Source organism: Bufo bufo, chromosome 2 (assembly GCF_905171765.1).
Source record: "Bufo bufo chromosome 2, aBufBuf1.1, whole genome shotgun sequence".
Classification (NCBI taxonomy): Eukaryota; Metazoa; Chordata; class Amphibia; order Anura; family Bufonidae; genus Bufo; species Bufo bufo.
This window is the reverse complement of record NC_053390.1, coordinates 648,307,674-648,329,262: the sequence shown is the minus strand read 5'-3', so window position 1 is coordinate 648,329,262 and position 21,589 is coordinate 648,307,674. Positions and strand designations below refer to the sequence as shown.

At 40.4% G+C, this 21,589-nt stretch overlaps 1 protein-coding gene across 2 annotated transcripts in view; it reads left to right on the top strand.

The window, feature by feature from the left end:
• The window catches only part of NR3C2 (nuclear receptor subfamily 3 group C member 2), a 368,336-nt gene extending 348,270 nt beyond the window's left edge, over positions 1–20,066 (top strand). For both annotated transcript variants that reach the window (XM_040418530.1, XM_040418529.1), the window contains exon 9: positions 17,431–20,066. In XM_040418530.1, the coding sequence (XP_040274464.1) occupies positions 17,431–17,586 (156 nt within the window). In that variant the 3' untranslated portion in view covers positions 17,587–20,066. The remainder of the gene's footprint in view (positions 1–17,430) is intronic.
• Positions 20,067–21,589: the final 1,523 nt, after the last annotated feature.

Here is a 21,589-nt window from a genome sequence, read left to right as displayed (position 1 = left end):
ATAGCCCAGCCCTCTCATTATTATTCAAGCGGGTGTGGTTCCCATCCGTATAGGACATTTTCAAAATAACAGTTTTACAACATATAACATAAAATCACACTGATGCAATCATTTTTAAAATACAAACATAAGAATATAAAATTATACACGGGAGTGGATTGTTACTCCCTATTGCCAATTTGTGTAAAAACCCTTTCGGGTTACCGCTGTTCTCAATAGTCAATATATACATTCAGCCTCTTAATAAGAATCTATCCCCCACTTAATCCTCTCTTGGACAAGAGAGGATTAAGTGGGGGATAGATTCTTATTAAGAGGCTGAATGTATATATTGACTATTGAGAACAGCGGTAACCCGAAAGGGTTTTTACACAAATTGGCAATAGGGAGTAACAATCCACTCCCGTGTATAATTTTATATTCTTATGTTTGTATTTTAAAAATGATTGCATCAGTGTGATTTTATGTTATATGTTGTAAAACTGTTATTTTGAAAATGTCCTATACGGATGGGAACCACACCCGCTTGAATAATAATGAGAGGGCTGGGCTATTTATAGGGCTCGTTTGTGAGCATGCTCAGTCATCGCCCTTGAAGAAGCGAGGTAGCGAAACCCGGGTCGGGCAGGAACGTGACGATCATCTTGTATTTTTATGCCTTTTGTCTACTGACCTGTTGTAAGTAGAATAAAACCTTTTAGAACAACTTTCTCAAGGGTGCTTCACTATCTTGCCTATCCCCTTAAACCCTGTAGAGGAGGAGGTCTGGGAGGACCATATCCTTTGGTTGTCGAGGAGAGGGGCTGACACCCTTGTATCATCCACCTGTGACCGGAATACATAGCTCCCAGCAGCGCGGTTCCAAAACCTATGAACTTGACTTTGCCAGTGTGAAACCTACCACACGAACCCGGGACCAGCAGCAGCGCAAGTAACTGTCCGTGTTGAGACGCAGGACTGACTTTCTGTTTTATTTGTGTTTTACATATTCTCAGTTAGGTTGAAATCTGTAATATGACTAGGCCATTCCAAGGCATTTTAAATGTAAAGTAAAATTTTAGTCTCATCTGGCCGAAAACCTTCCATGTGTATAGGGAGTCTGCCACATGCTGTATGGGAAATTCCAAATCAACTTTCTTATGTTTTTCTATAAGCATTTTTTGTCAGTCTTCCATAAAGCTCCTTTCTGTGTAGAATAATGCATATAGTGTTCAGTGTTCTCATTCGTGTCTTTGTTGACTCTAAATAATACCCTCTTTGCTCAGTTTTAGTTTTGGTGGGCGGCCTTATGTTGTCAGGTTTGTACTGTAGTTGTGCCGTGTTCTTTCCATTTTGTTATAAAATGGATTTAATGGAGCTGCATGGGGTGTTCATAGTTTGGGACCATACTCAACTAATTATGTCATTTTGGAAATTAACTGGTTGGACCAGACTATATTTTTAGATTTTTCAGTTTTTATTTATGTATTGTATAAATAAGGTATATTTTTGTTTCCAGTGTAACAATTTGGACTATTTTGTCAGTTCCATTCCATAAAATCTAAATTAAAATCCATTTTAATTCCAGGTTGTAAGTGCAACAAAACAGGAAAAACACAAAGTGGTTATAACTTTTGCCAGGCTCTATATAAGTCTCTTTGTAATCCACTCTGGCTTTGTCGTTATATAAAAACTATATTGGCCTATAGACATTCCATTGTTGAGTGACCTCTACTGGGACTTATTGCAGGACGTGCACAGTTATGTATTCTATGATTCTACAATGATGTTAAACAGAACCTGTCACTACAAAATGCTGTGCAATCCGAGCAGATGGATTATATAGTTTTGTGGGACAAGATTCAATAAAAGTTTAATACATTTAAATCTCTGCTCATTCTGAGCTTGTGATGACCCATTTGGCTATAATCAATGATAGCATTCTATGTGTAAGTGTGTATACAGAGATAGCTGTTAGTCACTGACAGGATGCCCCCGCCCTCCTGTACTAAACTAAAAGCAGAAATATACAATATATAACTTAAAGGTTTACTGGATCTTTTCCCACAAAGCTATGCATCAATCTGCTCAGCTCCTCCTGCTCTATAACATATTGCCTGCAGATTTCACTGCATTTTGTGGTGACAGTTTTTTCTCTTTAACCACTTGCCAAATGTCCATTGACTATATATGGCTGGCACATATCTCTGTACAGACCGTACAAGGGGGATCCTTGAGAAACATTGGCCCATTCTTCTCATGGACCCTGAAATCAGTGAAGTTATACATGAGTACCCGCAGATAACATTTAGAAAGGGTAACAGTCTTAAGGATCTGCTTGTTCAGTCATTTCACGCCAGCTCCCCAACAAGGAACATGGCTATACCGTAGACCAATTGACAGTTTTAAGCGTAGTGGCTGCATAGCCTGCAACATCATACAAACCGGCAAGTCCTTTTACAGCACCAACTTGCAACGGACATTCCCAATTAAAGATATTAACGGTCGTACCCAGGGCGTAATCTATAAGATTACCTGTGAGTGCTGCAAGGAATATATTGGGAAGACCTGATGGGAATTGTGCAGGCATTCGGGGGAACACCTTGGTGACATTGAGAACAAAAGGGACATGGCTGTGTCCAGACATGTTCATGAGTGTCATCAAGGTAACCCAAGGTGTATTAGGGCCATGGGCATAGAGCAAGTGAGATCCCCCACTTGCATACGGTCTCACCCATGGGCCTAAACGAGCAGCTCAACTTTAGCTGTTTTATTTAGACCTATTATCCGTACTTAAAAGCATACTCTGGTCTGAACATTAAGTACCGAATTTATTTTTTTGCTATTGATCACACTATCATTGTGTGTACTGTCCCGTTCCTCTCCCTCTTTCCCCTCCCTTTGTCATCAGATATGTCAATAACACAATATCTCTTTAAGAGACTGTCTATATATTCATTATATGGACAGTCTCTTAAAGAGATATCGTGTTATTGACATATCTGATGACAAAGGGAGGGGAAAGAGGGAGAGGAACAGGACAGTACATAAAATATATGGTGCCCAAAATAAGCCTTTTCCTCTCTGATAGTCACACCTCATACAGTTTCAAGAAAAAGTATGTGAACCCTTTGGAATCATATGGATATTCTGCACAAATTGGTCATAAAATGTGATCTAATCTTCATCAAGTCACAACAATAGACAATCACAGTCTGCTTAAACTAATAACACAAATAATTAAATGTTACCATGTTTTTATTGAACACACCATGTAAACATTCACAGTGCATGTGGAAAAAGTATGTGAACCCGTAAACTAATGACATCTCAAAGAGCTAATTGGAGTGAGGTGTCAGCCAACTGGAGTCCAATCAATGAGATGAGATTGGAGGTGATGGTTACAGCTGCCCTGCCCTATAAAAAACACACACCAGTTCTGGGTTTGCTTTTTTACAAGAAGCATTGCCTGATGTGAATGATGCCTCGTACAAAAGAGCTCTCAGAAGACCTACGATTAAGAATTGTTGACTTGCATGGAAAGAAAAGGGTTATAAAAGTGTCTCCAAAAGCCTTGCTGTTCATCAGTCCATGGTAGAACAAATTGTCTATAAATGGAGAAAGTTCAGCACTGCTGCTACTCTCCCTAGGAGTGACCTTCCTGTAAAGATGACTGCTAGAGCACAGCGCAGACTGCTCAATGAGGTGAAGAAGAATCCTAGAGTGTCAACTTAAGACTTGCAAAAGTCTCTGGCATATGCTCACATCCCTGTTAGCGAATCTACGATACGTAAAACACTAAACAAAAATGGATTTCATGGGATCCTACCACAGAGGAAGCCACTGCTGTCCAAAAAAAAACATTTTACACGTTTACAGTTTGCACAAGAGCACCTGGATGTTCCACAACAGTACTGGCAAAATATTCTGTGGACAGATGAAACCAAAGTTGAGTTGTTTGGAAGAAACACACAACACTATGTGTGGAGAAAAAGAGGCACAGCACACCAACATCAAAACCTCATCCCAACTGTGAAGTATGGTGGTGGGGGCATCATGGTTTGGGGCTGCTTTGCTGCGTCAGGGCCTGGACGGATTGCTATCATCGAAGGAAAAATGAATTCCCAAGTTTATCAAGACATTTTGCAGGAGAACTTAAGGCCATCTGTCCACCAGCTGAAGCTCCACAGAAGATGGGTGTTGCAATAGGACAACGACCCAAAGCATAGAAGTAAATCAACAACAGAATGGCTTAAACAGAAGGAAATACGCCTTCTGGAGTGGCCCAGTCAGAGTCCTGACCTCAACCCGATTGAGATGCTGTGGCATGACCTCAAGAGAGCGATTCACACCAGACATCCCAAGAATATTGCTGAACAGAAACAGTTCTGTAAAGAGGAATGGTGAAGAATTACTCCTGACCGTTGTGCACGTCTGATCTGCAACTACAGGAAAGGTTTGGTTGAAGTTATTGCTGCCAAAGGAGGTTCAACCAGTTAATAAATCCAAGGGTTCACATACTTCTTCCACCTGCACTGTGAATGTTTACATGGTGTGTTCAATATAAACATGGTTACATTTAATTCTTTATGTGTTATTAGTTTAAGCAGACTGTGATTGTCTATTGTTGTGACTTAGATGAAGATCAGATCACATTTTATGACCAATTTGTGCAGAAATCCATATCATTCCAAAGGGTTCACATACTTTTTCTTGCAACTGTATATCAGGGCCATTATATCCAGGTCACCTTTTTAAAAACGAATGCCGTAAATGCCATATTTTACTGTGGACGCAGCTTCACACTAGAAGCTGCACATCTGACTAGAGCCGGGGATGCGTCCCGGTTGCCCGGCAACCATGTCAGCTGCATCTCGCATATAAATGCGTGATCCGACGTAGTGACGTCATTATACGCACATGCGTCTCTCTTATGACCCGGCCTCCTAACCAATGGTGTACGCGTTGCCTCGCATGTGCCAACGCATACAGTGCTACACTGGGGAGGCGTGTCTTTAAACCAAGCCTCGCTTTGGAGGCTGCGTCGCATTCAAATTCCGGCGGGTTCCGAGGCCATCTCAGGCTACATCGGGCCCACGGAAGACCAAAATTTCCCTGTAAGGAGGAAGGGGTATCTATTAGCCTCTCCTCCTCCTTATGAGATGTTTATGAGATTTTTGCCATCTTGAGCCATACCAGGTCTCAGGGACTTTGATCTCGATCTCCAGGGTGCACAACTAATACGTTTGTGTGTGCACTTTGAGATATCAACCTGCCCAGCTCCCTGTTGTTTCCCCTCATCCGAAAGCGAAACATGCATGTAGGGATCCTATAGGAGAGGGCTAACCAGGGTCTTTCAATTCCAGGGTTAGGTTCCGGACGGGGTCACCCTTGTTTTAGTGGGTGCGCCATGGTTAGGCCTGCAGGGCTAGCGTATACCCCCTTATAGGGCATCTCTAGGGAGATCTAGTCCGGATCCCTACCAGTGTGCAGCATTCAAACCACCGATGACTCGCTGCATACAGGAATCATTCGACGGAGCGGTAGGATAAATGTTTTTCATCTATAGTGCCGCCGTGCACTTATAATCCTACCTGATGAAGCGATTTATGTCTCCCAGTATCTCATTGCAAGGTGGTGACTTACTTCTATACAAGCTCCATATTTTGTGGATTGTTCAAATATTTGTATTTTGTATTATCATTCTGAGGGGCATTTATTTTATCAGCAGCTTCACATTAAAAGCTAAGTTTTAATATTTAATAATTACAGATCACTTTCTCCCTTACTCTTGACTGACATTTTAACCCCTTAAGGACTCAGCCCTATTTCACCTTAAGGACTTGGCCATTTTTTGCTAATCTGACCAGTGTCACTTTAAAGCGAACCTTTCACCTCATTTTCACTTTATAAACTAGCAACAGTACCTTATAGATCATCTTCAGTGTGGTCTTATACATCCTTGTGCCGCTTTCATGCGCTGTATCTGCCTGAAAAAATCGTCTTATAAAGTTATAAGACGATTTTTTCAGGCAGATACAGCGCATGAAAGCGGCACAAGGATGTATAAGAACACACTGAAGATGATCTATAAGGTACTGTTGCTAGTTTATAAAGTGAAAATGAGGTGAAAGGTTCGCTTTAAGTGCTGATAACTTTAAAACGCCTTTACTTACCCAGGCCGTTCTGAGATTTCTTTTGTCACATATTGTGCTTCATTCTTTTGCATAAAAAAATACAAAATTTACCAAAATTTTAGAAAAATTTGCAAATTTCAAAGTTTCAGTTTCTCTTCTTCTGTAATACATAGTAATACTGCCAAAAATTGTGATGACTTTATATTCCCCATATGTCTACTTCATGTTCAGATTTTGCTGGACTGGTTTATTTACACCATGTACCCTTTCAAGCCCCCTGATGCACCCCTAGAGTAGAAACTCCATAAAAGTGACCCCATCTAGGAAACTACGGGATAAGGTGGTTGTTGTTTTGGGACTATTTTAGGGTAAATATGATTTTTGGTTGCTCTATATTACACTTTTTTGAGGCAAGATAACAAAAATTTAAATTCTAAAATTGTTTCTACATTCGCTTTTTAGTTTTGTGGAACACCTAAAGGGTTAACAAAGTTTGTAAAGTAATTTTTGAATACCTTGAGGGGTGTAGTTTCTTAGATAGGGTCACTTTTTTGGAGTTTCTAGTCTAGGCTACATCAGGGGGTGCTTCTAATGGGACATGGTGTAAATAAACCAGTCCATCAAAATCTGCCTTCCAGAAACCATATGGCGTTCCCTTCGTTCTATGCCCTGCCGTGTGGCTACATAGCCATTTACGACCACATATGGGGTGTTTCTGCAAACTACAGAATCAGGGCAATAAATATTTAGTTTCGTTTGGCTGTTAACCCTTGTGGCAGGGGGGGTCTAGGGTCTCAAAGCTAGACCCCCCCCCCCCCCCGGCGTTGTGACAGGATGTCATCCCGTTCCGATCAACCCCCGCGGCGCCGCAATCGCATTTTAAAGCCATGACTTACCGGTACGTCATGGGTCCTTAAGGACTCGGGAAACATGCCGTACCAGTACATCATGCGTCCCTAAGGGGTTAAAACCCAATTGAAATCCATTTGTGTGCTAATCACACAGCTGCGGGAGCAGGGAGCCTTCTGTCAGTGACCGTATGGCTACCCAAATAGAAAGCAGGGACGTGCACTGTTTATAGGGACCTGCTATGATCCCAGCGCTCATGTGATCACTGGGGGCCAGGAGTCTGTACAACTACAGTTTAAAGCGACCTCTCAGCACATGTCGACATTAACTATATTAGTAAATTAACCAATGGTCCATTAGGACCTATCTACGTCTTGTTTCATGTGCTGTTGTATTTCTATAAAACATCACTTTTATTTATCATTTCCCTTAAAAACACATTATAAATTAGTGCTAATTAAACTAAGACAGATTAAAACCATCAGTGGCCTGGGTCGCTCTCTATTTGACTCTATACGCCACTGCTGTTTATATTGCTTCACAGCAGTTCGATTGTGAGCTCCATTGGGGACAGCTTGATGCTAATGCCTGTAAAGAGCTGTGGAATATGTCAGCGCTATATAAGTAAGTAAAAAAAAATAAGAACAATAAGGGCTCATGCACACACCCGTTGGATGTTTTGTGGTCCGCACATTGTAGATCCGCAAAACATGGATAACGGCTGTGTGCATCGGTATTTTGCAGAACGGAACAGCTGGCCCCTAATAGAACAGTCCTATCCTTGTCTGTAATGCGGACAGTAATAGGACATGTTCTCTATTTTTGCATTTTTGGTTTGAGTTGGTGTGGGCATTTTTTCCCCTTTTACTTTTTAGATTTTTTTTTTTTTTTTTTTACTTGTGTCTGTGTGTGTTTATTTTTGAAACATTATGAAGCCCCCAAGACGTCATAAAAGATCTCTGGGAGACAGTTAAGGAGTTAAATAATATATTTTTTTAAATTGTTACTATAAGGGCTCATGCACATGACCATGTCTGTATTTCGGTCTGCAAACCACGGATCTGCTAAATGTGGATAACTTCATTTTTCTCATTCTCACTAGAAATGACTATTCTTGTCCACAACATGAGAATAGGACATATTCTATAATGTGCAGAATAAACCCATAGAAATGAAAGGGTCTGTGTGCAATCTGCAAAAAATGCAGATAGTCACGTGCTAGAGGCTCAAGGATGTGTTTACTAGGTTTATTTAATAATAACTTCGTTTTCACAAATTTGGTAGGTTTTTATGAAAATGTGACCATTATTACTATAAAAAATGTAACTAGATCTGCACTGAATATATAATGGATTGTTGTTTATCGCATTTCAATTTCATTTTAAACTTTACACCTTAAGCTATGAAAAAATCCAATAAATTGTTTGCCACCAAGTGACTTTAAGAATATGCCAGATTTTTTCACTTATTATTTCTGAAGAGCTAGGAAACTAAGTGAATTGAACATAGACTTGAAGAAATTACTGGCTTTACCCTTGGCAGATTTCTTCGAGACGGCACCTTTTGTACTGTTGTCATATAAATACAGTGGGAAGATACCAAAATAATATATAATATTTCAAACAAATCAATAAAAAACTAGCTTGGCATATTGTATTCCTGTAGAAAGCCAGGGTGACTCATGCTTCCTGTTCGTGAGAAAGGTAAGTGTGTGATGAGATAATAATTCGTTATTTGTGACTGATGTGGGAAGGAGAGTTGTGCTTCTCTTTATGCAAGGTTTCCTGGTACCGCATGAAAAGAGTGAAGTAAGAGTGACACTGAAGAAAAGCTGATACTGTTATTTTCTAACTTTACAATAATTGCTGTAGTCTGTGGCACTCAGTTTCTCCTGTTGCTAGTATTAGTACAGCTGACAGGTGACCACCACTGATGGTGGCATCTACAGTCGGTTCACATTGTGGGAATATCAGGTGGTAGTTTATCTTTGCTAATGTAACTTCCTGTTTAACCCCTTAACGCAGAATGCCGTACATGTATGGCGGGGGATGTATTGCTAGAATGCATTCCGCCCTACATGCACGGCAGGATGATAGGGCAGGCACCGGAGTGGTGCGCCCGATCACTGCAGGGGTTCGGCAGTCCCTGGTAGCCGGGCCCCTGCTGTATCCACCGACATCGCTGTTTACAGCGATGCAGGCGGATTAACCCCTTCTATGCCGCGGTCTGCACTGACAGCGACATAGAAGTGGTTTGAGGTGGGTGAGTGATTGCATCGAGTCCCCGCGCTGCGGTGGCGGAGACCCAATGCGTGACAAGGCAGCCAGATGCCGTGCAGAGGCTGCCCAATGCCTTGCATGGCATCGGGAACTGCCTTCTACGGGAGCCGAGGAGATCCAGCCTCAGGCTGGGTCTCCTAGGCAACCTGTTAGTGTATGACTCAGTGTCATACACTAAGAGGCAATGCATTACAATACAGATGTATTGTAATGCATTGCAGAGGGGATCAGACCCCCAAAAGAGTGGGACAGAAATAGTTGTTGTTTTTTAAGTAAAAAAAAAGTGTTTTGAATAAAAAAAATAGTTTCAAGTAAAAAATAAATTAAAAAAACACGCCCCTTTCCCCTGATTTTCGAATAAAAAATTGAAAAAAAGGAAAACCCGCACATATTAGGTATCGCCGCATCCGTAACGAACGGCTCTATAAATATATCACATTATCCACCCCGTCTGATAGACACCACAAAGACTGTGTTAAAAAAAGCCATTTTTGTCAACTTACATCACTAAAAGTGCAACACCAAGCAATCAAAAAGGCATATGCCCCTAAAAATAGTACCAATCTAACCGTCACCTCATCCCGCAAAAAATTAGCCCCTGCATAGGACAATCGCCCCAAAAATTAATAAATAAAAAAAATAGAAAGTATACATATTAGGAATCACCGTGTCTGTAAAAACCTGCTCTATAAAAATACCACATGATCTAACCCCTCAGGTGAACACCCTAAAAAAAAAAACACTGTCAAAAAGGCCATTATTTTGTCACCTTACATCACAAAAAGTGTAATAGCAAGCGATCAAAAAGTCATAAGCACCCCAAAATAGTGCCAATCAAACCGTCATCTCATCCCGCAAAAATCCTACCCTACCCAAGATAATCGACCAAAAACTGAAAAAAACTATGGCTCTCAGACTATGGAGACACTAAAACATGATTTTTTTGGTTTCAAAAATGAAATCATTGTGTAAAACTTAAATAAAAAAATAAAAAAAAGTATACATATTAGGTATCGCCGCGTCCGTAATAACCTGCTCTATAAAAAATATCACATGACCCTCAGGTGAATACTGTAAAAAAAAAAAAAAAAAAAACGGTGTAAAAAATGGGGGAACTGCTCAAACCCCAAACACTGTAGTGTGTTTCTCATTGGAGGAGCAGTCCCACCTCATGCTGAGAGACCGTGACGTGGTGCATGATGGGCTCCGATGTGTTCCTGACAGGAATATATTGGCAAAAGTCTCAGCTTTTAATATCTGCTTGTATGACTAGCTAGTATAGTCAGTGGCATATCCGTTTGGTGCATTTTTTTCTGTGATTTATATGATTATATTTGCATCCGCACAATGCTCCGTTTTGTGTAGGATGCCTTTGTAGTGCATGTGGACCGCGCCGGCATCCTCCATTGTACGCATTTTTTGCTGGGGATGGTCGTTTGCTGCGGTCCACATGCGGTGGGACTGCTCCCCCAATGAGAAACACGCTACAGTGTTTGGGGTTTGAGCAGTTCCCCCATATTTGCCACTATATTTCTGTGATTTTGTTAGGATACACACTCTCCTTAAAGATACCAGCTATGTATGGAAACTTTTTAGCAGTACTCCACGGGAAAAAAATATATACAGCGAAAGAGAACCATCACGCTATCGCCGCATTCTGGAAGCTTTTAGCATGCTTTGGAATGTAACAAGTGAAAATAGCGAAGATAAATATCCATCTGTAGACAGCTGTTTTGGGATGCTTGCCCCTCATCAATACAGAATAGGATTCCGGCTGGCTGAGTCGGACTTTGACTCACAGGGAGCCGCTTCCAGAAGGTGGCACTACAGAGAGAGTTCTCTTTCACTGGGGCATACCTCTTTGCATATTATTATTCCCATGGAGCATTGCCAAAAAGTGTCCATATAAACAGTAGCTGGTCTATTTAATGAAAGCCAGCCCCCAACTAAGCCATGTTCAAGGCATCGCACTCAGCCAGCTAGAATCCCACTGCATACTGATGAGGGTCAAGCACCTCAAAATAGCTGTCTACTAATGGATATTTGGCTTGGCTATTTTCCCTGGTCATGGTCCAAAGATTGTTAAAAAGTTGGACTTTGACTTATAGGAAGCCACATCCAGATGGTGCTTTCTCTGGGAGATACCTCTTTGCATATTTATTCATTAGTTGAAAGCATTGTTGATGCAGCACCCAAATCATTGTTTTTGAGAAGCAGATCATCCTGTGTAAATTTAGATTTGCTGCCCTGAAAGAATGAATCTATATGGGGATGAGCCATTCCAGTAGCTATCGCCTATCACCATACAAAGATGATTGATGCATGTAGAGCAGCTCTCGCCTCCGGCAGTTATCAGGAATTAATGGTTTATTCCTGATAATTGCTTGTCAGTCTGCCTGTGAAAAGGGGCCTTATTTATGGTTATTGAAGAATGATTTCTTTATGATCCAACTCTTTAAAAGAGTTCTCTCACATCAGAAAATGGCATTTATCATGTACAGAAAGTTAATACAAGATACTTACAAATGTATTGTGATTGCCTACTTAGTTACACAGTAAGGCCTCATGCACACGGCCGTGTTCCGCGGCCGAGAGCGGTCCGTGGTAACCCGGCCGGGATTCCTGCTGACAGCAGGAGCGCACGGCGTCATTGGTTGCTATGACGCGTGCGCTTCATGCCGCCGCTGCTGTACAGTGATACACTGGTATAGATCATACCAGTGTATCACTGTACAGCAGCGGCGGCATGAAGCGCACGGCATCATAGCAACCAATGACGCAGTGCGCTCCTGCTGTCAGGAGCTCTACATAATACATGCCATTTGCTGAAATTATACAACCCCTTTACGATAAAACAGGGCAGCTAGCTATCAGTGCATTTCGTGGTCAGTCATTATTTTAGCCACTGCAAGTTTATGGCTAGACGCGCCTGCCTCCATAAGAGCAACCGATTGTCCCGATCAGCTTTAATTTAAACAGGAATTGAGATTTGGTCCATGACTCATGGGCTGCTGGATGGAGAAAACTGCTCTGGACACAGTATGTGGGGTGTATTTATGTCTCCTCAAGCAGCCCATCCTATCTCACACGAACGTTAATCAACTAAATCTCACACTGTTTAATGCCATTAATCAATTAACTTAAAAATGCCACAACTTCAGAGACAAAATGAGAAATATCAGCAATTAGATTGGAAAATTTCCAAATTTCCTTCCATCTCTAGATTTAGTCTCATGCTATATTAATAAGTGTATTTCATGGTTATATTGAATATGTCATTTTACCCTATGATGGTAGACTATAACTTTGTGTGCATTGTATAGTTTGCCCAAGGCACCCAGATAAATGCCACCTTCTGCATCATGGCTGGATAACTAATATATAGAAACTAGGTTTCCTAATAATTAACAATGCATCTACTTCCAAGATAAAATCCACCCAGGATGGAAACCAAGAGCTATAATTATATGATTATAAAACTGAATCACAGAAACTATTTTTATCCACCACCCTTGCTATTACTACCATGAGATCATTCAAATTACATAATATAACATGGTCTCAAAAAGCAGAAAATGCTCAACCCCATATGCAGTTGTGCATTTATAACCGGGGGAGCAAATCCTGCACTTGTGGTCCGTTGCTAATGGCAGTCCCCATTAAGAGACAAAAACATGCAATGAGACAATTCACTGCAATATAGAGTACAAAATTGCATAATAATTACAAGTGCTACACTATAAGTGAGAGATACTTGGCAAATCGTTTTGTACAAAATTATTTGAGCCCGTCTGCCGAACGTCAAGGCAATCTCTGTTAGACGGGTTCCTACGCTAAATTCTACCTGTTAGGTGCCATGACGGCTACCATACACTTCAGGGAGTGTAGGTTACACAGCAGGCCCACTCCACAACACCACCGGCGCCAACAGGTCATCAAGGACTGCAGTGAGAGTCCACAAACTATCTCACTCCTGGTGCCATGGCTTCAGTGAGTGAGGGGGAGCAGGCCTGACTATGTACTAACACTAATTAAAATCAGCCTATAGGGCAGACAGGATGGTCAGGAGTGCATGACTGAGGAGGCAGCCACACCTCCAGTACAAGCTGCAAAGAAAGACAAAAAAGGGAGGTCAGTCAGCACACCAAACCGCAGGAGCCCATTGCTATGGCAGGGAACAACATTAAGAGACAAAAACATGCAATGCGACAATTCACTGCAATATAGAGTACAAAATTGCCTTGACGTTCGGCAGACGGGCTCAAATAATTTTGTACAAAACGATTTGCCAAGTATCTCTCACTTATAGTGTAGCACTTGTAATTATTATGCAATTTTGTACTCTATATTGCAGTGAATTGTCGCATTGCATGTTTTTGTCTCTTAATGTTGTTCCCTGCCATAGCAATGTGCTCCTGCGGTTTGGTGTGCTGACTGACCCCCTTTTTTGTCTTTTAATGGCGGTCCCTAGCAAGAAATGTGTACAATGGAGGATGCCCTCAGCGGACCACAAGTGCCACATAGACAACATACACCAGATAGCAAAATGTGTGGATGTAGTTGACTATATAAAATAAACATTTAGAAGAATAGGTGCACTACTGTGATGGATGCAATCAACTAAATCTGACTAAACCCTCACACTGATGTTAAAAATGAGACTTTAGCCAATATATCCTTATATGAAAAATATACCAGAGCCTGCTCACCACGTCAAGGTATCTCAGGTGACACGGGACCTAACGCTAACCTACCTGTGCCATTTGGGCAGTACCAGGGGCCAGTGGGAGACTTACAGAAGCGTAAGGTCCAACTCACAGCAAACAGCTCCCAGTTGCCTCACATGGAATGGGAGAAGGGAGGAGGCTGTGAGTCCCACCCAGAGCTGACTGATATGATGCAGGCCTCACAGGTGCACCGAATGCTGCCTATAGATGAAAATCAGGCACATTAAAATTTGGAGTTTATACACCTCCAGACATATATATATATATATATATATATATATATATATATATATATATATATATATAACGTGGTCTCAAAAAGCAGGAAATGCTCAACCCCATATGCAGTTGTGCATTTATAACCAGGGGAGCAAATCCTGCACTTGTGGTCTGTTGCTAATGGCAATCCCCAGCACGAAATGCGTACAATGGAGGATGCCCGCAGCGGACCACCAGTGCCACATAGACATCCTACACCAGATAGCAAAATGTATTGATGTAATTGACTATATCAAATAAACATTTAGAAGAATAGGTGCACTACTGTGGTGGATGCAATCAACAAAATTTGACTAAACCCTCACACTGATGTTAAAAATGAGACTTTAGCCAATATATCCTTATGTGAAGGACATGAGATCATTCATCATAAGACTTAAATGTGTCATCAGCATGGATACATGCAAGAGGCGTCTAGTATAATATTAAGGTCCATATAGATATTTTAGCTGAGCCAAGTATATGAATATATATATACTTGTGAGGTGCTTGTATAAAGAAGTTCCAAAATGGCACTAAATAGTCTAAGCCTACTATCACACTTGCGGTAGCCTTTTCCAGCAGGCTGTTCTGGCGAAGGAACAGCCTGCCGGATCCGCGCTACCGCAAGTCCATCGTGCCGGCGGAAATCCGCTCCGGCCCCATTTACTATAATAGGGGTGTCCGGGAGGTCCGGCCGCAGCACGGCAAACATGCCGAGAGGCGGCCGGACAAAAACCACAGCATGTTGTAGTTTTAGGTGTAGGTCATGGTTTTGCTACTACTTGTATATTCCTTTTTTTACATTCAGAAGAGATCTCATTTTCTAGAAGGTAGTGTAAGTATGGTCATACGCACTCAACCTGCTTTCTTTGCCTCTATTGGCATCTGAAGGATAGTGAGAGTACTGTTTAGTAAGGTGCTGTGTGGGTGTGAGTAGTCATTTTGAACACGTGCATAAAGGAGCACGTGTCACGGGAGATACTCAAGGTGAGCATATTAGTCATTCTTTTAGAAAGTTAGTTTTGTCCCTGCCTCTGTAATGAAGAAGAAAGCTGGCAATGCATCTGTGTACCGTATGTATGTGACATTTTTTTTATGCCAAGTAGTTTATAATAAGCATTTGTATTATTCTGGTGATGTGTGATATGTAAATCCTTTTTTATGGGGAAACCAATTTTTTTAATTATCCTCATAAAAATAAACTACTGTATTTTTCACCCTTATAAGATACCGTTATTAGAGGAGGAAAATAAGAAAAAAGACCTCCAATGTTTATAAGACCCCCAGTCAGATCTCAGATCAGACTTCCATGTTAATAAGACACCCATGTTAATCAGACCTCAGATCAGAGACAAAAAAAATAAATCAACTTACCTCTCCTGCTCCAGATTCCCCCGCCGCTCCTGAGATCCAGCTTCCTGCCACGCTATGCTGTAACCCAACATCGCACAGCACAAGGTCACAGAGTGTGCCAAAGTCCTCACGCTGTGCACGGGTCACAGCACAGCATGCGGCTGAGGAAGACCAGGAAGCAGTGAGTACAGAGCCTGCACGGGGAAGCTCCTCCTGTACTAATGAGTGCCTCCATAATGGAGGCGCTTATTAGTATTCGCCCATAAGACGCACTGACATGTTCCTCTCACTTTGTGGGGGGTGCGTCTTATAGGGCAAAAAATATGATCATTTATTTTAGAAAATGTCTGAATAATTAATGATATCTACTATTAGTATTTACAGTACAGCTACAGTACTTCCTAGTATAATATTACTCTTATTTTTTTTTTGCCTTCCTCTGGGTCAACATACGGTAGTAGTTAGTATAGGTTGGACTGAATGGACCTGCATCTTTTTCCAACTTTACCAATTATGTAACACTATCGAAGTTATGATTATTTTTACAATAATCCTCTCTATTACAAATAATTTACTATTTATATTACTACTACTAATAATAAAATTACTAACACTTACTATTACTAATAATACTTTTGCTTTTACTACTCTAATTCCCTCTAGTATAACTATTATATTAGCTAAACTACTACTGCTAATGTTACTACTATTTGTGCTACAACTGCTTTTACATTATTTAAACCAGAGCTCTTGCATCTCCTACTTTTCTATCATTGTTTTGGCTAAATTTTTTATTTTACTTAGGTCGAATGCACACTGCCGTGTTCTGTGGCCGAGAGCGGTCCGTGGTATGCCGGGCTGGATTACTGTTCAGAGCAGGAGCGCACGGCGTCATTGGTTGCTATGACGCCGTGCACTTCATGTCGCCGCTGCACTACAGTAATACACTATACGAGTGTATTACTGTAGTGCAGCGGCAGCATGAAGCGCACGGCATCATAGCAACCAATGACGCCGTGCGCTCCTGCTCTGAACAGGAATCCAGCCCGGCATACCACGGACCGCTCTCGGCCGCGGAACACGGCCGTGTGCATCCGGCCTTATACTGTTATCACTGCTACAGCCTCTGAGCAACGTTTTTATCCTGATGTGAGTTGCATTGAGTTGTGAAATGCTTGTGATTCTCTGGTCGTTAGGATCCAGGATGCTGCATTTGAGATGTGATTGGAAGTGTTTAACTGAATTGTATAATGCACTTGCATAAAGTTGATTTTGGGCATGAAATATGCTGTTTAATGCAATGAAACTGCAGGCTACCAATTCTCTAGAATCTTTAGAACTAAACTTCCTTGAGACATTAAGTTTCATAAATATGGCTACAAGAATGATGAGCACACTCAAAGACCTAGCTGGTTTTGTAGAAAATGGGTACCCCACTTGCCATTTTTAGAAATTTCTAAATTTCTGATGGCTTAGGGTAGTGAAAAGGTTTATTTTACAGTCTTTTGTGGTCTAGGGCAGTGAAGGGGCCAATGGTAAACTTTTATGTTGCTTCTGGGAATCCCTACCTTGGGGCCCCCTCATAGGAAATGGGAGATGTGCATAATTGCCCAGTTTTCCACCCCATAAAACTTGCTGCACCTTGCCCTAAGCCTAATACTTTCACTTTGTTACATAGATACATGCTATTGTTTGCTATGCCATGTCCAGTACTACAATGAAGGTGATAGTGCCTTTGTGTATAAAAACATAACTGCAGACTGCAATAATTGCATTAGCTTTCTTTTAGATGCTGATGCCATCTCAGGTGACTTTGAAATAATAATCTTGTATGCTCTATTACAGGTGGTCGGCGATTTATTGGAATTCTGCTTCTACACATTTAGGGAATCTCAGGCACTCAAAGTGGAGTTTCCTGCAATGCTTGTGGAAATAATTAGTGATCAACTACCAAAGGTGGAATCTGGGAATGCTAAGCCTTTGTACTTTCATAGAAAGTAACTGGAAGAGTCTTACAGGAGAACTTTGCCTTAAGTTTCCTCTGATGTTCCATACCCAAGCTGGTTCCAAGAAATGACTCTTGTCATTCAAAAACAAAACGACAAGAATAAATCGCACTGTTTGGGCACTGAAGACATGCCAGGAAGAAAGAGAGTTGCCGCCAGCACCCCAAGCGCTTGAAAATTACTCCTATTTCTATGGATAAAAAGCCATATCTAGTCAATAACTGATTCATTTTGATATTTTAACAATGAAATTTTAAAATATGCCATGGAGTTTATGGTTTTGTTTGTTTTAATGGGGTTCATGGACTCAGAAAGACTTTTTAAAAGGTTACCCTTGGTTTGCACATGTTTGGTCATTATGGGGCATTAAATATTCTTTTAATGTATCGAAAATAAAAATAAAAAGCTATTGTATAAAATATTAAGGAACATTTGATGTTGAATATCACTACCCATTTGTGGCATTAGTTGTCCCATGTGATCATGTTGCAGAATGAAGGTTGTGACCATTTTTGTCATATTTGCTGCAGAGAAAGAGAGAGTTAAAATCAGCACTGTTAGCAGTGTGCCCCCTAGTTTCATCTGACATATGCGCATGCAGCAATTTTCCCAGAAACCCTAGTGTGTAATGTCAACATTTATTTAACTAAAAGGCAAATAGAAAGATGTAAAACTAATACCCCCATCTGGATTTATATTGTGCTGGCTTTACACAGTCTATGCTGTACTGTATATTGCTGTATATGTATAAATTGTGAAGGACCTGGATCTAAAAATGTATGGTAATTTTGTAAATGAGACAAACAATCTTTAATGACTACAGATGAATGGAAAGCATAGGAAAGTATTTTTGAGAGAATTCTATTTTGATGGAGAATATTTAAGTACTATCTTTGTCTAAATAAGGTAATTTTTTTTTTTTTTTGTAAAGTGAAAATGTTTTGCATGGATTCTGAACTGTTTACAGTGTATTTAAGGAAGGGAAAGCTGTGCCTTTTTTAGCATCATATCTAATTTACCATTTTGCAATATCTGTTTGTAAATAGACATACTTTAACCCCCTTTTCAGTTATATTTAAGCTTTTCTACTTTTCTGTATAAAGGAAAATGTTCTACTTTTTGTGTACTGCTTGCAAGAAACATTGGAGCACACTTTCTAGGAATCCTTTCTCTTTCCTTGTGAATTACACTATTTTAACCTTCAAGGTGGAGTTACTGTAAGTATCTTGAAATTAGCTAAATCATAGGAAAAGGCTTCCTGAGAAATTTACTGAACACACAGCCTTCTTACGGGATCACAGGGTCCCACATTTTGTTTTTTAAGGCTATGCTTGTTGTAAGGGGAAACGAAAAACGTCTCCATATATCAGAGTTATGAGAAAGCGAGGTGTGATGAGGCATGCCAAAAATTAACTTTCTAGAGTGCACTTTACTTGCTGTATCACATAATCCAAAATCTCCAAATCTACATTATGTAGAGTATATTGGAGCTCATACAATTGTACCGGTTGCCAAGCCTGATCTATACCAGGGTAGACTTCAGCTGGCATGTAAGAGTTCATGAAAATGTTATGTATTTTGTTAGAGAGCAGATATATTTAAAATTAATTTTTTAATATATGGCATTACCATATAGTATGGCTAAGTTTGCACTTACCAAATAATGTTCATATATAAGAACATTCATAAAAGTGCCCCTGCTCTCACACAAGATTATACTTTGGCAATAAAAAGATTTTTAAACTTGTAGTGAAAGTTAAGTGAAAAACTGTAAAAAAATTGATTAGTGGGTGTGTGAAGAGAATTCGGTACAAACTATTGAGCGTTTTCAGAATCTTGCATTTTCATGTAGGGATAATTGAGATACAAATTTAATACAGCAAATGTATGAAAAAAAAGATTTTAGCTGTAATATGTGATCTGCAGTCAGCATCATAGTAGTTTTAAGCTACAATCTCTTATGACCTTGATCTTCAACGATGAGCGTGCTGGTGCTCCTTATATTTGCACATTTCTTCTTTATTGCCTGAAGGCCAGGTGTATAGCACTTTATACACTGTGTTTCCCTATAAAGGGAGATAATGGTGTGCGGCTGCGCAAACCTGGTCCAAGCAAGTCACAGAGCATTTTAAAAGATCCAGGATAGTCTTACTCTGCTGACTGGTGACAACATGGCAGCTCTTTGAGTCACTGTTTTTATCCAGTGGGTATTCAGAACACAGGAAAGCGGCATACAGCCTGACATAACTCTTTGAATACCAGTTGAGTAAGGTATTGGCTTAATAAGTGGTATTCTACAACTACAATGGAATCTTACAATGTTATCAAATGTTTTTGATGGAACATCTATACAGTTTTACACGATTTTCTATTAACAAAAAATTAGGATGTAAAAACTTTTGTCATCGTGTCTTTGTGTTATCCTTAAAATGACCATGCTTTGTTATGAGAATAAACAATTGTATAGTCATTTAACATTCTTTTTAGATGATATCTTTTCTCTTTCTTCATATGGGATTACAGAAGTGTGTAGTTTTCTCCATTCTAACCTGGCAGACTGGCCTTTCAGTGTGCAGATCTACGTTGCTTTGTTATACTATTTTAAAAGTTATGTTTTCTGTATTCCAGAATTAGTTTTATTCAACTGTTAGGTAACCTAGACACACATCTCCTATATTTCAAACCCTCCAACATTGTGATTTAATCATTAGTGTAGACTGCCAGTAATCTAGTGATGAGTAAATGGTTAGTCTCTCTACAGACAAACAAGATTCATTCAAAAAATTATATGACCGAGGAACTGTCTCTAATATTAAAACGTATTCCTTTTGATGACGCCATATTAAGATTGCTGCTGGTCTCGCTAGAACATCTTACCGTAACTGTGAGTAGCAGCGCATGCATGAATATACTTCATTATGACTCCGAACTGTGATTTGTTATGATTGTGGCGAGTGCCAGTAAAGATGCATGTGTGAGATTAAGATGTTGTCGCGAGACTGGTCGCCATCTTGATATGTTCTCTTTGGAAAGAAGACATTTTACAGTGCATTAGAGACAGTCCCTCGACCACAGTAAAGATAATATTTTGAACAAATAGGGTTTGACTGAAGGGGGACATACCAATTCGCTTATCACTACAGTAATCCTATGCTGTTAGATTGTATCTTCTTCATTGATCTTAAAGGGAATCTGTCATGGAGAATATGCAGTCTAATCTGCAGGCAGCATGTCATATTCGAGGAGCAGAGCAGATTCATGTATAGTATTGTGGTAAAAGATTCTTTAGAACTTCAAATTTCTTGATCTCTTATTCTGGGCGTAGGGGTCCAGTAGGTGGTCCTACTTAGTGATTAACAGCATTCCATGTATGACTGTGTATACAGATACAGAGATTCAAGGATGCAGTCTCTCTCTTCTTGGATTGCTCCAAGTAGTGGTGACGTCACCCAGCAGTCTTTTAGTCTTATATTTTGTTTTTCGGAGCATGCCAGCAGCCAGGGCAGTTCCTACAGAAGCCTAGTGTGTGTCAGCGTGCATCAAGTTCACAAGGCGGATCGTGGAGATACAGGGGTGTACATCAGGCACACCGATTTGTGAGGACTTCAACTCTAGTAGGATACATGGTAACAGCTAATTTTTAATATCCATCAGGTACTACGGTGGAATCTACAGTTTCCTGAAAGGCAGGGGGTACTACCTAGTCAGTAACCCAGAGTTAAGCCTCTTGGAAGATGTTTGTTTGTTTTAGTCTGCTCAGCTCCTTCTGCTCTGTAACATGCTACTAACAAATAGGAAAGTATATTCCTGTATGGCCCTTTTTATACAGGTTGATCATTGGGAATGTATGCTGGCAGGAATGTTTGTCCAGCCGACCACATTTATTCACCTGATCATTGCAGCGTGTAAACATGTCACTGATCACTCATTGAGTGATTGGATCTTTTATACAGCGTTAAAAATAATTGTTTCTTGACAGCAAATTTCTCTGTGTAAAA